General features: G+C 32.5%; 2 protein-coding genes across 3 annotated transcripts; both read right to left on the bottom strand.

Moving 5' to 3' along the window:
- Positions 1–3: 3 nt before the first annotated feature.
- On the bottom strand, positions 4–3,680 carry LOC117604844 (sorting nexin-4). The gene is made up of 10 exons (XM_034325355.2): positions 3,465–3,680; positions 2,535–2,641; positions 2,267–2,468; positions 2,086–2,191; positions 1,901–2,010; positions 1,702–1,839; positions 1,354–1,564; positions 1,154–1,286; positions 975–1,089; positions 4–900 (listed from the first exon to the last, which is right to left on the bottom strand). The coding sequence occupies exons 1-10, from the start codon at positions 3,540–3,542 to the stop codon at positions 850–852; spliced, it is 1,251 nt and encodes a 416-aa protein (XP_034181246.1). The 5' UTR covers positions 3,543–3,680; the 3' UTR covers positions 4–849.
- Positions 3,681–4,072: 392 nt separating this feature from the next.
- On the bottom strand, positions 4,073–11,739 carry LOC117604842 (synaptic vesicle glycoprotein 2B). Of its 2 annotated transcripts, XM_034325349.2 has the most exons (13): positions 8,974–9,356; positions 8,823–8,890; positions 8,658–8,720; positions 8,319–8,480; positions 6,848–7,010; positions 6,612–6,733; positions 6,241–6,485; positions 5,657–5,814; positions 5,363–5,552; positions 5,150–5,264; positions 4,916–5,075; positions 4,709–4,836; positions 4,073–4,629 (listed from the first exon to the last, which is right to left on the bottom strand). In XM_034325349.2, the coding sequence occupies exons 2-13, from the start codon at positions 8,878–8,880 to the stop codon at positions 4,559–4,561; spliced, it is 1,635 nt and encodes a 544-aa protein (XP_034181240.2). In that variant the 5' UTR covers positions 8,881–8,890; positions 8,974–9,356; the 3' UTR covers positions 4,073–4,558. The 2 variants fall into 2 exon arrangements, with proteins under 2 accessions (XP_034181240.2, XP_034181241.1); XM_034325350.2 differs by lacking the exons at positions 8,823–8,890; positions 8,974–9,356 and adding an exon at positions 11,436–11,739.
- Between the last annotated feature and the right edge of the window lie 2,960 nt (positions 11,740–14,699).

The following is a 14,699-nucleotide window of genomic DNA, read 5'->3' as shown; positions in this document are numbered from 1 at the left end:
TACATATGACATAATTTTAATTACAATATAATCGAATCAGATTTACAATTTAAAAAAACAGATAAATACATTATATTGTAATAATAATTTAATACTAGTATTTGTATAGTAGACATCCATTGATTTTAATTAGCCGTAGAATTATTACAAAACTGTGTAAACTTAAATAATTGATGGTAAAGAAAACAACCCGTATATACTTTAAGCTGCAACGACGAATTGCATTAAAACATTTGCATACGTAGAAAAACATAGTTATCCACACGTATAAAATAGTATTTCAAATCCTAAATTTTTCTTAATTTATTAATAACTTTAGTATTCCTACTATTATGAAAAATAAATGCAGCAACCGTATCCACGAATTAGATACAATCGAAACATTTAATCAACGGCAATGAAATTTAAACGTCTATTGAGCAGACAGAAAACGGTGTGTAAAATGTTGGAACAATGACATTTCCTACTTTCATTGTTGACATACCAGAAATTTCACTTTGTGATTTATATTACATATAAATCACGTACCTTTACTATTGACAATCTTTAAGTACTACCTGAACATCCACGTAATTGGTAAATTGTATCTTACATTCACAACAAGAACATACTAAATACATATAAATATTAAATAATGCTTCACATGTCTATATGTTCAACATGAATCGTGTGTGTATATATAATATGTATATATATTATAGTCTAACATTAAATAATAGAAACAATCTTGTACATTCATGTAATAATAAGCGTACAGTATGAGTGAGCTTATAAATATAGGAATGTATATCGCACGAGAGATGTGGGAACAATTATTGTTCAGTGTCAGTTTAAATAAGAGAAATTTTTTTATGGCATACTTTCAAGGCAACCTTTAATATGTTGCCAAGCTTGTAATCCCTGTAATGTTTAACGACAATGTTAATATTCTGGTATACAGATAGGGAATAAATTGAACCAACAAACCACTTTACCTTTCTAACAAGTTTAAATTGCAAAATGCAGTAGTCTGCCAAGATATCTTTTAAATCTACCACTTTCTGGTGTTGAAATCTTTCGATATCCATCATTGCTTTGGCAGAGAAAGATCTAAAAATAGGTTCCATAGATTCTTAAGGTTCCATTCTCAAAATTTTTAATCAAAATATCTTACTTTAAATCTTCATCTACACGTTTCACAGCTTCTTCGTGTTGTGCAATTCGCTGTTCTAGTTGAAGTACTTTCAGTTCACGAACTTCCTCCGTATCAACGGAACCAAATAGTCGTGACATTAAGCCCGATTTACCTGGAACAATAAATCTTCTTGAGTTAATAGATACTTATCTAAGATCCTAATACTATTCATCACGAACCTTGCATAACTTTTTCTTTCTGTTCAATTGCCGTAGTTAAAGCATCATGAGACTCATCTTTAGCTAGTTGTAAAGCTTCTCTTCGTTTGACAACTGCTTGTAATGCAGAAGCCCCAAATAGCCATTCTTTTAATTGATCCGCAATTAATTCTTCCTCTTCTAATGTCGTGTCTATTGTCGCTGCTAACGAATCCAGATAGTGACCCGATTTCTAAGAAAATAGGCTGTAATGCAGTGTGCTGTGCAATACATATACCTCTGGTGTAACTTAATTATACTTCAATATTTATAAAAATTTCACGGAAAGCTGGTCGTTTAAATATTTTTTAATATTATAAACCTAAGTACCTGTAGTCCGTCACCCATTTCTCTTTCTATGGCACTCCATTCGCTAAACACACGACCATAATTAGCGTGTAATTTATACAAGCTATACTGTTTTTCTACTAGTCGTGCGCGTACTCGAAGAAGATTACATAAATTAGTCTGCAATGTTAAACAATATCAAACATATAAATTCTTAACTATATCTAACGAATCAAGATACCTGAAGTTCAATTCCATAATTCTTTATTGTTTCAAAACGTTTATCCGGCTTCCTTAATCGTACCGCTACGCTGAGTGCTTTTAATTTTGATTCTGCTAACTGTAGATATCCTATTGTACAGAATAAACAATTATAACATTTTTAATAAACGTAGGATACAATTTATCAATGAAATGCAACTTTACCAGTCTCTTTAATACTTTCTCTCCAGCCATCTTTTTGTTGTAAAAATCCCATAAAATGCACATCACGAGATAATACTGGATGTGATGCTACCCGCAAGAGGAAATTCTTAAAAGCAATTTGCAATGAATTTTTCAACTAAATATATTGTATTAAGAGACTAGTAAATGTGTGTATACGTACCTCAAGACCAGCTCTACGTCTATCAACAAAGTCTGGATCAAATGTGTCTGTTGTTACTTTCTGCCATGCATACAAAACTTTCTTTTCTGGCAAAGGAGGCAGTACTATGTATGGATAAGAAACCTCTAAATAAGCTCGAAGCAGTTCAAATTCAGTGTATCTGCGCCACAGAAAGCACACTTCTGTGATTACACCTTTAGCTCTGCAACAATTGACATACAAATGTTTTATATCTCTTCAAGCAGAAATGTATTTCATTTCTACTTACTTAGTCTCAATGAGGTAGACTGTATAAAATTCTCTTAAATTTAATACTCCATTTGCTCGCTTCTCAGCTTCAGTTATAGAGATCTCCATGTGATCAAGTAATGAGTCCTGATAGGTAATAAAAATAATGTAAGGGTGAGATGACAGAAATATGAATTCATCTAGTAATTGCATAGTATTTATTGTTTCTATATAAAGGAGTATTATGTTCTTAGAAAATATTCTATAGGAATTTGAAATTATGTAATAGAGTAGTATTTGCTGATAACATCCAATTTCATGCTATCTACATGTTCCCTTAGAACATCATGTGTAGGTTTAAATACTCTGTACTCTATATAGGTATTCTAATTACTGTGAATACTTATTCAGTGGTGCTCAAACAAAGAATTCAAGACCTACTTCGCTGTACTTCTAAACAAATTAGGAAACTTATGTATCCCAATTCCAGAACATAATTAATTTTATTTGGGTTGAAAGGGAATCTTTTGTTTCGTGCGTATTTAATGATGATACGTTAATTATTTTGGAGGAATAATTTAATTTTATTAAAATTACAATATGTATTGACTACAATGTACATTAAATGAAAGCATAATTATAAATGAAAATTCATTATCGCTACTCTTAAAGAAAATAAAATGATTATGAAATGTTATCATACAAAGAACATATTTATCGTGACAATAACAAAACATGAGAATCACTGTGCGTTGTTTCAGTTCTTTCGCAATTGACATACGTTTTCGATATAATTATTTATCGTTTCTTTAGTATGAATAATATTAAACTTTATTAATTACAACAACTGAAAAATCAATTGTTACGTTTATGAAACAATTTAAAGGAGAAGCGTTTAAAATACGGCGTCGAGTGATGTATTGATTTAGGTGGAGGAGCGAAACGGGAAGGGAATCACGATGCTCCTCACCTCTTTCTGCGTTTCTGTGGTGGTCATGTTTGCATTCGCTTCTTTTTGATAATTCCCGTTCTGAAACACTTCTTCCATGGTGCCTAAGTCGGCCTAAAAATCTACGAAGCGACCAAGAAACTCTGTAATTTTCACATTACGTTCACTTTCTCCATTACTGACAAAGCCACTTCGCTCAATGGAGCGCTGTAAGTTGTAATGTGCTAAATTCCCTTGAATACGCTGATAACGCAACTATTTAATCACCGGCTGTTCTTCAAGCATATTCCATAAAATTAATTCGTTTATCTGCTGTAATCTTTATAAATAATTCATCGTAAGGTAATATATCTAAAATGATACTCAATCTTACAAGCAGTTATATCGGATGGAGTTGTGTTCTAGGGACTTCATAGAATTATGTTGGAGCCACTGATTGTTAGGGGTAGAATTTGGGCACGCGTTTCTTTAACTTTACCACCCTTTAGTGATTCGTAAATGTATCTTCGATAAATTCAATATCTTTTATTTGAAAATAATTCAATCATTGCCTAAGGGTTACAAAAGAACATCCCCGAAATTAAATTCTATTTCTATTATATTCTAATGGTAAAACTAAATGCTTCATAATTTAATATTCATTTCACTGTTCGAGAACACGAAGAAAATTACATTTACATTAAAACAATAATAAAATAGGTTTATTATATAACAATGATGTTCTTCTATGTTACATCGTTTTACCATGTCGCGATTCAATTAATATGCTACCTAACGATTCACTAGCTGAGAAAACGATTAAAATATGATGAAGGATTGTTCTATAATAATTATTTCACGCCGTTCAGTTACGAGATTTAGTAAAAATCTCACTTATGATACACACTCGTTCTGCAGACCGAACTTAATTTTCACGCAAACATATAAAAGCGGTGAGGGAATCTTATGCTAGACGAGTATAACTGTATTATATTTACATATTTACATGATAAAAGAAATCATGCACCGAAATTACACACAGTCGACGAAAGACCAAGGATAAGGTATATTTACAAGCGAATCTTTCAGCTATCACTAACTGGTTAAATATGTTTTATCTAATAATACAATGGTCCTTAGGCGATTTGCTTCGATTTGTCCTTTTCCGAATGTTTCCGGGGAAGAAAAACAACCAATAAAGCCGATACTGAAAAATTAATGTTCAGTGTAGAAATATTAAAATATCGTTAATGGCTTTCCATAAAATTTCTATCGTGATAGATTACCTAAAGAAGCAGAACCGATCATAATGAAGGGACCCAAGCAGGATAAATCAAATAAAAGTGGAAACAACAAGTTTCCTACGACTGCTCCAATTCTGCCGACCATCATAGTTAAACTAACTGCCATAGTTCTGGAAAAAAAAAAAATTAAACAATCGATAAGTCACGATTGAAGTGAACAAATTTGTACATCGTTTGAAACTTGCACACCTTAAACAAGTGGGAAAATTATCAACGATAACATTTACGACACAGGCACCACCAATGCTTGCCATAGCCACGAAAACTGAGGATAAACCGAGAATACTGTTAGTATTATCCGCCCAGTACAGAGATGCGCAACAAGCTGCCGCTACCATGAAACAGGTTGCTGAAAATAAAAATTATTAATAAAATGGAGCGTTCAATCAAAATAATGACAAGAGCCCAGGTGAATAGCCTTACCTATCAACTTCTTTTTTCCTATAACAGTGATTAATGAGCCTGCTAATGTGTACCCTACAACACCAGTTGTAGCTATCACGATAGAATTGATAAACACCGTTGAATTTAATTCCGCCTGAAATAAAATAAAAATCTACTAATTACACGAGAGCCCATATCAACAGGTGGTCCTAATACCACCCTCTTTTCTAATAATTGTAAATATCGTCATACCGGTATGCATTTGTGAGCAAGATTTGCAGTTTCATTAACGAAACTCATTGAGGAACTGTGATTGGCATCCTGGCCTAACATGTAACAAAATCGTGGTTGAGAGCTTACGTACTCCTGTTTCGCGTAATCGTTCTTGAAGTGTTCCATCATAGTAAATAATTGTGGCATCCATAGTCTAATGGAGTTTGATCTAAAAATTGAAAATTCGGCATTGATCAGCACATTATTGTTTGATATTTAAAGAATCAACGATAGTGAAGTTTATTTAAAAAAAGAACATTTATTCAAACTGACCCTATCGTGGCTCCCAACTGTATCAAACTTATTATAACAAGTTTACAGATATTTGGTGACACAAACAAGGGTTTGATTTGCATCCAACCCGATCGTAATTTATCTTTAACGGTATTACTGCACGTCTCAACGGAATACTCTTCCTCGAGATCTTTTATCTGTAAATGAAAATAATTATCAGTCTAACGTATTTACTAGACGAACGACTCGATATCGTTAATTATCCTCTGTCATGATTTTGCATTCATTATCATACGCGCAAAATATTTTTTTTATCAATACCATTACGTAAAGCAACGAGCAGTGATTTTATAAGATGAAACTGAGAACTCTGAATCTAGATTTACTGTTATGAAAATGGTTTTAAGGTTTAAATAACAAATTCACCCGAAATAATTCTCAATGGTTGATAGAGGATATTATACATCTCTGAATCATATTGCCGAACAGACATATAAGCTGGATGGAATTAAAAACCAAAAATATGTCTCTATTGATAAGATAAGAAGAACAATCGAGTCGTACGTCATCATATGTAACCTTTCTTTTTTTCGTGGAAAAAACCTGATTTTAATGTCACTCACCGGGTATGTATCTGCTTCTTTACCAGTGTTAACCGAGTAGATTTTTTTAAAAACTTCGAGAGCCTCTTCTCTTCTCCCTTTCAATAAAAGGAAACGAGGGCTTTCGGGGAAAGCAAATAGGGCAACACAGGCTAGAAATTCTGGTAACGAACAAATTGCTAGGAACACTCTCCAAGAATTGATTTCCATCGGGCCGCTTCCGATATTGATGGTCCATTTTTGTGGAATGATTAGCCATGCGATACCTGTAATTAATATTTTCTTTTAATTACATTTTCAATTAATATTTCTCTTCCATCTCTGTGGTCCGTTTTTCAGACAAACCTATATCATAAATTTGAAACAAGATATTGAGAATAAAGAATACTTACAAGGTAGAGAAATATTTCCTAAGGAGAAGAACACCCCTAGCCACATGTAACTACGAGAACGCTGCGTCTCATTATGTACTTCCGCTAAATAAGACATTAATGCGGCATAAGGGCCAGATATGCTATAAATGTAATTAAAAAATTTGATTAGGATACGTTCGATTCGCTTTAACTAAAAGAGACTGATCTATTAACAAATTAGCTAACAAAATAATGATTCGATTATTGTGACTTACATCACACCATCGATGAATTTGAACAAAATTAAGAGCCAAGAGGCATGCGAGAAACATGTGGCCAGGCTCATGACCCCAGTGACCATGTATCCATAAACCATGATCTTCCTACGACCAAACGTATCAGTCATGAATCCCCAGAAAAACGAGGTGCTGATCATTCCTGAAAACAATGAAAGCTTTAATAATAATTGTAGATTGTTTGAAAGTTTGTCATTTGAAATTAAATAGGGTCCAGGATGGGCTTACCCCATTAAAAAAAAGGACATGGATTGGCATCCTCACCATTTTTAAATTCTAAGGTTCTAAAATTATCGAGAAATTATCTAATTGTAAGTTAATTGCAGGTGATCAAGATTTTGTTTAAAAAACAAAAGTTAAATCTTCTAGAAGTAGTTATGTACCTACACAGTTTCGGTTGTAAATCAATTTCAAATGTTTATACTTATGGATACCGAGGGGCTTGCTGCTCCCGGGGGACTTTCCATTTTCATAAATTCCTCGTATCTTGCTTATCTGTTTCTATTATTGCCCCAATATCAAAGTCTTTACAAATGAGTATGCCCCCCGACTACAACGATTCTTGTTGATCGGTGAATATCATTAAAGGTAATATTGCTTGTAACATTGTCAACAATTAATTAAATCGGTGCCATAAAAAAACGATAAGTTACCATGAATTTAAACGTTTTCCTTCAAATCGTTTGATTCATTGTGTACGAATTAACTGGTTGGTTCTATCGGTTTATTTTAACTTATCCTCGAACACGTATTCAAATTTTTCAGATAATTTATTCCAGGAACGAGCCTTCAAGATAAATTCATTACATCAAAAACCAAGGACTTGTATTTTAAAGTATCAAAAAAGATATTCGTACCCCTTAAAAAGATCCTCTATAAAATATTCTATCCTGATGCATTTGTTACAGAGTATTCAACGTCGATTAGGAATTTTACACATGCAGATTTTATGACGCGATTATAAACGATATTCAACTTCCGTTTGCGCAAAAAGATTTCGTAGAAATTCTTAATTACACTGATATAAATTTTTAATATTCTATAAATATTCAAACCATTTGAAATGAAACTCTCTAAGAAACGCATAATGGATATTATAACACGGTTCCACGAAAAAATTGCAACTACGTTTTCGCGTATATAATTGTATCTACAAAAATCTTCCTGCCTATTTTTAAACATATCAGGTGACATGTGAATTTGAAGATTTATAGCAAACATTTCAAACGACTACTATCATTTTCTGTTAGCATTACGCGCTGATAACTAGTATGAACAGGTACAAATTGCGAGGAATGTGTTTTTATTTACCATGTCCGCACTCCTACAAATACATTCTCTAACGACCCCGTAGTGTCGAACCATACCAAATTGCGGATTGATTTGTCTGTATAAGCCAACCTGTAATTACAGTCGCGTTTATGTGTTTACAAATACATAGGTATACCACCTGCGAATGTCATCGAGTTGAGGAGACCCTTGTGGAACATGGTAAGACCCAGGTCGCATTCTGCAGACGGCAACACGTATGACATCGCCGACGAAGAGAAGATGCTGGAGAAACTGGCAGGCAACACGGCCAACAGCAATAAGTAGTTGAACTTTCCATAACCTGTTGAATATTTTACATTTCGAAAATGTGAAGAAAGAAATTCGATATCAACGTTCCTTGTATTAATATAACTCTTACTAAGATTTCTGTATAGTAAGAGTTCGTTAATAAGTAACGTCATAATTAGTGTACGAAATTAGGTTAATATTAGTGTAGTAATTTATAAATCATGCTTACCGGAACTTATGATTGCTCGTTCGAAATCTGCAGGACCAGATTCCTCAGACTTAACGTCTTCACCTGTGATTCATAATAAGAATAATTATATTTTGAGTCTTTATCAATCAAAGCTACGACTGATTAATATTTATTAAACGCAGGAAAAATAATTAAACAACATACGTCGCCACCGAGTATAGCTGAATATGGAAAACAAATCGCAGATTCGTTTAAACACCATTATTCACGTACTGCACTTAACAAAATTAATATTACCTATCATTATTAACGAAAAGCAATTTTAACAGAAAAAGAAATTTAGTAATGTCCTTACATTGGCAAACAGTTTGTTGAAAATGGAATATTTAGATTTTTTGATATTTTCCTAATTGTATTATATTTATAAAATTTTAATTTCAACCTAGATTCATAAATATTATTATAAAATAGAAAATTAAAAATTAATATGATCCGTTTACGATCCCTCCTAGGGTTTACCAAACTTTCTGAATTGTTGATTTCTTTAATTTCAAAATTTGACTATACAAATATTTTCTGAATTTCAAAACTTAATACACACTACACTGGCTATACAAATATTTTTTAATTTTAAAATTAAGTTAAAAATTTAACGTATTTGCTTAATTTCAAAATTTTGTACACAACGTTTCCTTCAGGAAACGATACGAACTGTGGTTAGTCTAATGGTGAAACCACGGTGAACAACGTTCAACTGAAAAGTGGATTGTACAGCAGGAATACCTGTTTACATCGACGCTTATTACTTCCGTCTAATCATACCAATGTAACAGTATTAGACAGGGTGTTTCATAAGTTACAAGAAATTATCAGAGTAACAAAGTACATACAGCATTCCAAAAATATTTGTATAGAATGATTTTGTTATAAAATAGTTGATGCTTTGAAATCAAATCAGGTTTCCCTCGAAAAAGTGGTGATGTTTCGCGTTTCCGCTTTTCCCTTAGACGTTTCTAAGGAAAATGACAATGTGGGGGAGGAGACCCCATGTATAATGTGGCTGTTCATCATTTGCATCCTAAAAACAACCCTCTTTTTAAACTACCCTTTTTCTGTTCATTGAATGATTGAATGAATGCACTCGATAACGAGGGAAAATTCCATGGTACAATTTGCACGAGTTACGATAGAAATAAATATTAATAAACTCACTATCCTTCCACTGCTTATCTACTGTTTATCATAAACGAATGATTATCCTCGATTAATCGACGTATATTCGATCGATGTCGCAATCGCGACTGCTTAGATTTTCATTCACCACTTCCGGATAAATCTCGCGTAACGATTGCATGTGTTTTGAAGCAGATTTCTGGAAAATTGTGTCCCGAGAAAACTGTGCTGTGCTTTAAGGGTTGATTCGATAAGCAACTTTTATAAGGGGCTAAAAGTGTTTCGAGATCTTCGAAAATGTGATGAATAAATACAAAACGTGACGTTTAGTTTTAAAAAATGAAGAAGAACATCTCGTTACATTGTGTAAACGAGGAGACATGAATTATGAGTCTGATATTTTGCAACTTTTCAAACTGAAAAATTCATGACAGTTTATTGACTATTTTATGAAATTACCAAGTGTATTATGTATTTTACGATAAACGTGACAGCTTAACTTCACGCCGTTTCAGATAAAGTGCATTTTATGATTATTTCAGTAACTTCTACTGAAACGTAAATATTATATAAAGGGTGTCTTAAAAAATACGCCACGATAAAAATTATATATCATTCTTACAATTTCGTAGGTGTTAAAAATGGAGCATTTGACTTTGAAAGTCTCCTCTTTCGTGACCAAATTAATTTCCTTTGAAATTTCCAATTGATCTACTGTTTATCTCTATTTTATCTCTACTACTCGCATTATCTTTACTTCCATTATTTAAAAAAATGAGGATAACATAGATGTCTGTAATTCTAATTGGAAACATCAATTTTCACATACTTAATGCTGGTATTAATCACGAACAAAATATGCAATTATTTTTGTCATAAATCATTCTGTAAACCCACAAAGTTTCATTTAAATTTGACAGCAAGAATTTGCAATATTCCATTGGGAATAAACAGCTGACATAGGATGCATTTCGATGAATTTCGGTGCATTTCGGAACATTACCAAACAATAAGGAGTCATTCACTCGTATTTCTTATATTACTGTAAATAATCTCTTACTGTTTGATAATGTTTCTTATGTGTACGTATTTGTTTATTTAAATTTACTTTGGTAGCCAAACTGGTAAAATTGATTAATACTCGAATACAAGTGTTTATGTGACGATTTCTACCACGAAAGATCTGCCAATTGTTTCTAAACGATTTCATTTTTATTACGACATATACAGCAGTCATAAAAGTAAAAAGTTTACGTGACTTTTCAAAAGTTTCTTGCCGCACGCAGTACGTGATTTCCTGACTTTTCAATCCACCACTTGACGCGTATCATAAACAGAAGGAAAAATAATATTCGCGAACATATTTCTCGCCAAGTTATCTTTAGTACCAATACTGCTCGCACATTTCGAAATTTCCATTATTAAACTCTTTCCCTTTCGATGTCAATGTTTGATAAACCTCATAACGCAATCCGCGATGGTTTGCAAACCTCACACACAGAAGAATTGTTGATTCAGCATGAATAATTTTATTTTTAATGAAAGCAGTAATTTTGACACTTTCGAAGCTTAAACGATAATCAAAACCTTGACAAAAAAAAGCAATTTTTCAAAAAATTGCTCCATCAGTGGAGCTGAACTTGCCTGTATGCTTCACCGACGAATTCATTAAATATTCCCTTAGTGTTCCTCCTGGGTCCTATCAATCGGTAATGAACAATTAGCACTGCGAAGAATTCACTCGCACAGAAGATTCGTTCAATTAATTTTCTTTTCTTTGAGAAAGAGTAGTAAGGTGAAAGAAAGAGTCGCGGTTGCGCGGTGACAAGTAATGCAACGTGCACCGTAAAAGCAATTAGAAGAAGAGAGTAGTTTCAGCTGCATGCACCGTACATGCCTGCCGCGAAACTACAATTCCCGCTAAAATCACGCGAACACAAAAGCCACCTGCGGCGTCTATGGAACTCTTGATCCTGGTGGGGCGAAACAGGTGAAGCCAATCGTATGTACGATAGGTAAAAAATGTCACCTCCACCCGCATCCGACCCCACCTGATCGCCTTAATTGTTTCGTTTCTTGAATAGGGACTTTGACCTAACTCTTCTCGTTCCTGGATTGTAACCTGCTTATCTGTTCAGATACACTAATTGCTTTAACAGACTTTCTAATTACATACAATTTATTATAGTTAACTGGCTGAAAATTCCATTAAGTTTATTTTTACAATATTTCATTATATTTTTTCATTCATCATTTCAGATATCTCAATAGGAGTATTTCTAATTAGTCAGGTCGGGAATTAAAATAGCAGACATTGCAATTTATGCATTTATTCAGACAAGTTCAATTATATTTTAATCCCGGATTACATATTTTAATGAGAAATTAAATTCATGTCGATGATTCTTTCGTCTGTATTACGAATCATTCATCTAATTTTTCTAATTATCCTTACAAATTTTTCCACGATTGTTTTATCTTAAAATAACAGCAATTAGGATGATCCCCCAGAGTACGGAGTGTCGTTTGAGTCATTGAAATCACCTAAAGTAAAGCTTTGTTCACAGAACATAGCGCATACGTCCTATCACCACTTCGCCCCTTAATGCCTCGTAAACGTATCCTAAGAATCCTTTTGACATTTATAAGGTATCAACGGTAGAAAATACACATTGGTAGATTCCATTTCTTTCTGTTTGGCAATGTTTATACCCTCTTTCGATAAAGTAATATATAACTATACATGTTTATATATTCTGCGTGCATAACGTTAATCCTCTTACAATAAGAGCTATTTGCAAAGAAGATGGAAACAGCCCAAGGGAATAACGAAACACGGTTCGACGTACTCAGTTTAACCACCTAGTCAATTCTTTGATTCATAGACAAATAAAATAAAAAACATTGTCGAGAAGAAAAGAATAAATCATTTGTTTTTTTGAGAATCTATTGAGAGATTTTCAACATTTGAAAAAATATTCCAGAAATTAAGGAATTCAGAGAACTCCCAAATCTTTGTTAAACACGATGCACTTTCTGTATTCAATAATGAGCCGCATTGTAGACAACTGTTAATAAATCAGTTTTTTATGTTCAGTTAAACGTTGTCTCGGACAGTGATTAAACATATCTTGCGATGGCACTCCCCGGCATAACATTAGGTTGCAATTTCAAATTGCAACAGTAAGATTTCCATTTATTTAATATACAGATATAAAATTAGTTCAAGTTTACCCGAAATGTTAATTTTTGGTTTCTGGAACACATGTTTAATTTATCCATGAATAACTTGAAGATAAATTTGATAAGAACCTACTGACCAGAAACTGATTAACACCCACAGTTTCAAGCAATTCATGAATTGAACTAAGAATTCTTTAACAATTTTCAAGAATCAAATTAACCCTTTATTTGACTTAATATAATAATTATCATTACTGATAATATTAAAGAAATAATATTATTTCGTTAATGTAATATTTACTACTTGTATCGTAGAATGAATTAGACAACATGTTGTTTTCCTCTAAGAGGAAATAAGTGAAAGAAAAATTTTGTGCTACATGATTCAATTTGAATTGCCTTGGAAATTTACATCCTAAGCAAACGCGACTAATTGGTATTAATTTTTTAGTAGTATACTTTTTGCTGTTACCTTTTTTTTAAAGCGGAAATTCCCATTAGATTACAATCTGTTGCAAACAGTGTAAATTGTTACATCAGTGTAGTGGGTGTAAATTTTATTTAATAAAACTTATTAATATTTTAATGTTAATCAATAATTGCTAATCTGGTTTCCTTATTAACGATTATTAGAATTTTTAATTACTATTTACACTCTGTTGTTTATTTCAAATAAATTCTAGAAGATGCAAGTAGTAATGATAATTAATGGTTATTTTTATTTATCTATTTTCAGTCACATAACTGTTCGATGTACTATTTCCTCTAGATAAATACATACGAATGATTGGAAACCTATAAATAATTAATTGCACGGTACAAGTGTCACACGTACATTTTTACCTAATTTCTTACGCTTCATATGTTCCGTCTTGATGCAAATTATTTGTTAATTACCCTTTCAGATTCTCATTTCCTTCCACTACAAACATCTAAATATATGTATACAAGTTGCCCATGATAATTTACACTTATCCCGTTATTTCTTAAGTATTTCTATTTCAAATAACTTGAAATAGCAAGCTTAGATTTCCAGAATTTTTCCTTCAATTAATTATTATTAAATAAAATCCATATTAGTTATGTTTTTTATATGTGAAGATGATTGATATCAAAATAATATATGAAAATGTTGACAAGTGATATTATTAATTTTTATTTTTATAATTACGTCCGTACTTCTCAAATCTACAAAATCAACATGATCTATTTCTGGTATCCTCGCTGAATTTCAGTCTATTTGCATACTTGTTATTGGCGAGCAACGATAAGACATTATCTGCATGTGGTGCGTGCAAAACACGCCTGAATTCATTTATGTAATTGGAAATAATCGAACGAACGAAATCTTATGATATACACCCGTCTCTCCTAAACGGCCGATAGATCTCTCTTTTCCGGTATTCAGAATCCTCCATTTCCTGAACTTCTTTGATTTTCTTGTAATAAAAGAAGAAAATACAGCCTTTCATTTGACATCAATCTACTGGTCCTAAGTTTTCAGGATAAAAAGTTATCAAATTGTCTTCTAATACTTTGATCTCTCCCAAACATTCAAAAGCCCTTCTTCTTCCAGCATCTAATCATTTCATTCTCAGAGTTGTTCTGACTGTAACTTAATCATTTCACGAGTCGATATTGAAGAAAACTGCATTATTGAAGGTAGTACCACAGGTAGTACTTACTTATTTGCATACACCTCTCACGTAAATGCTTTTTTGTGCC

This window comes from Osmia lignaria, chromosome 5 (genome assembly GCF_051020975.1).
Source record: "Osmia lignaria lignaria isolate PbOS001 chromosome 5, iyOsmLign1, whole genome shotgun sequence".
NCBI classification, from domain to species: Eukaryota; Metazoa; Arthropoda; class Insecta; order Hymenoptera; family Megachilidae; genus Osmia; species Osmia lignaria.
The sequence above is the reverse complement of the archived record's forward strand: the minus strand, read 5'-3'. Positions and strand labels throughout refer to the sequence as shown.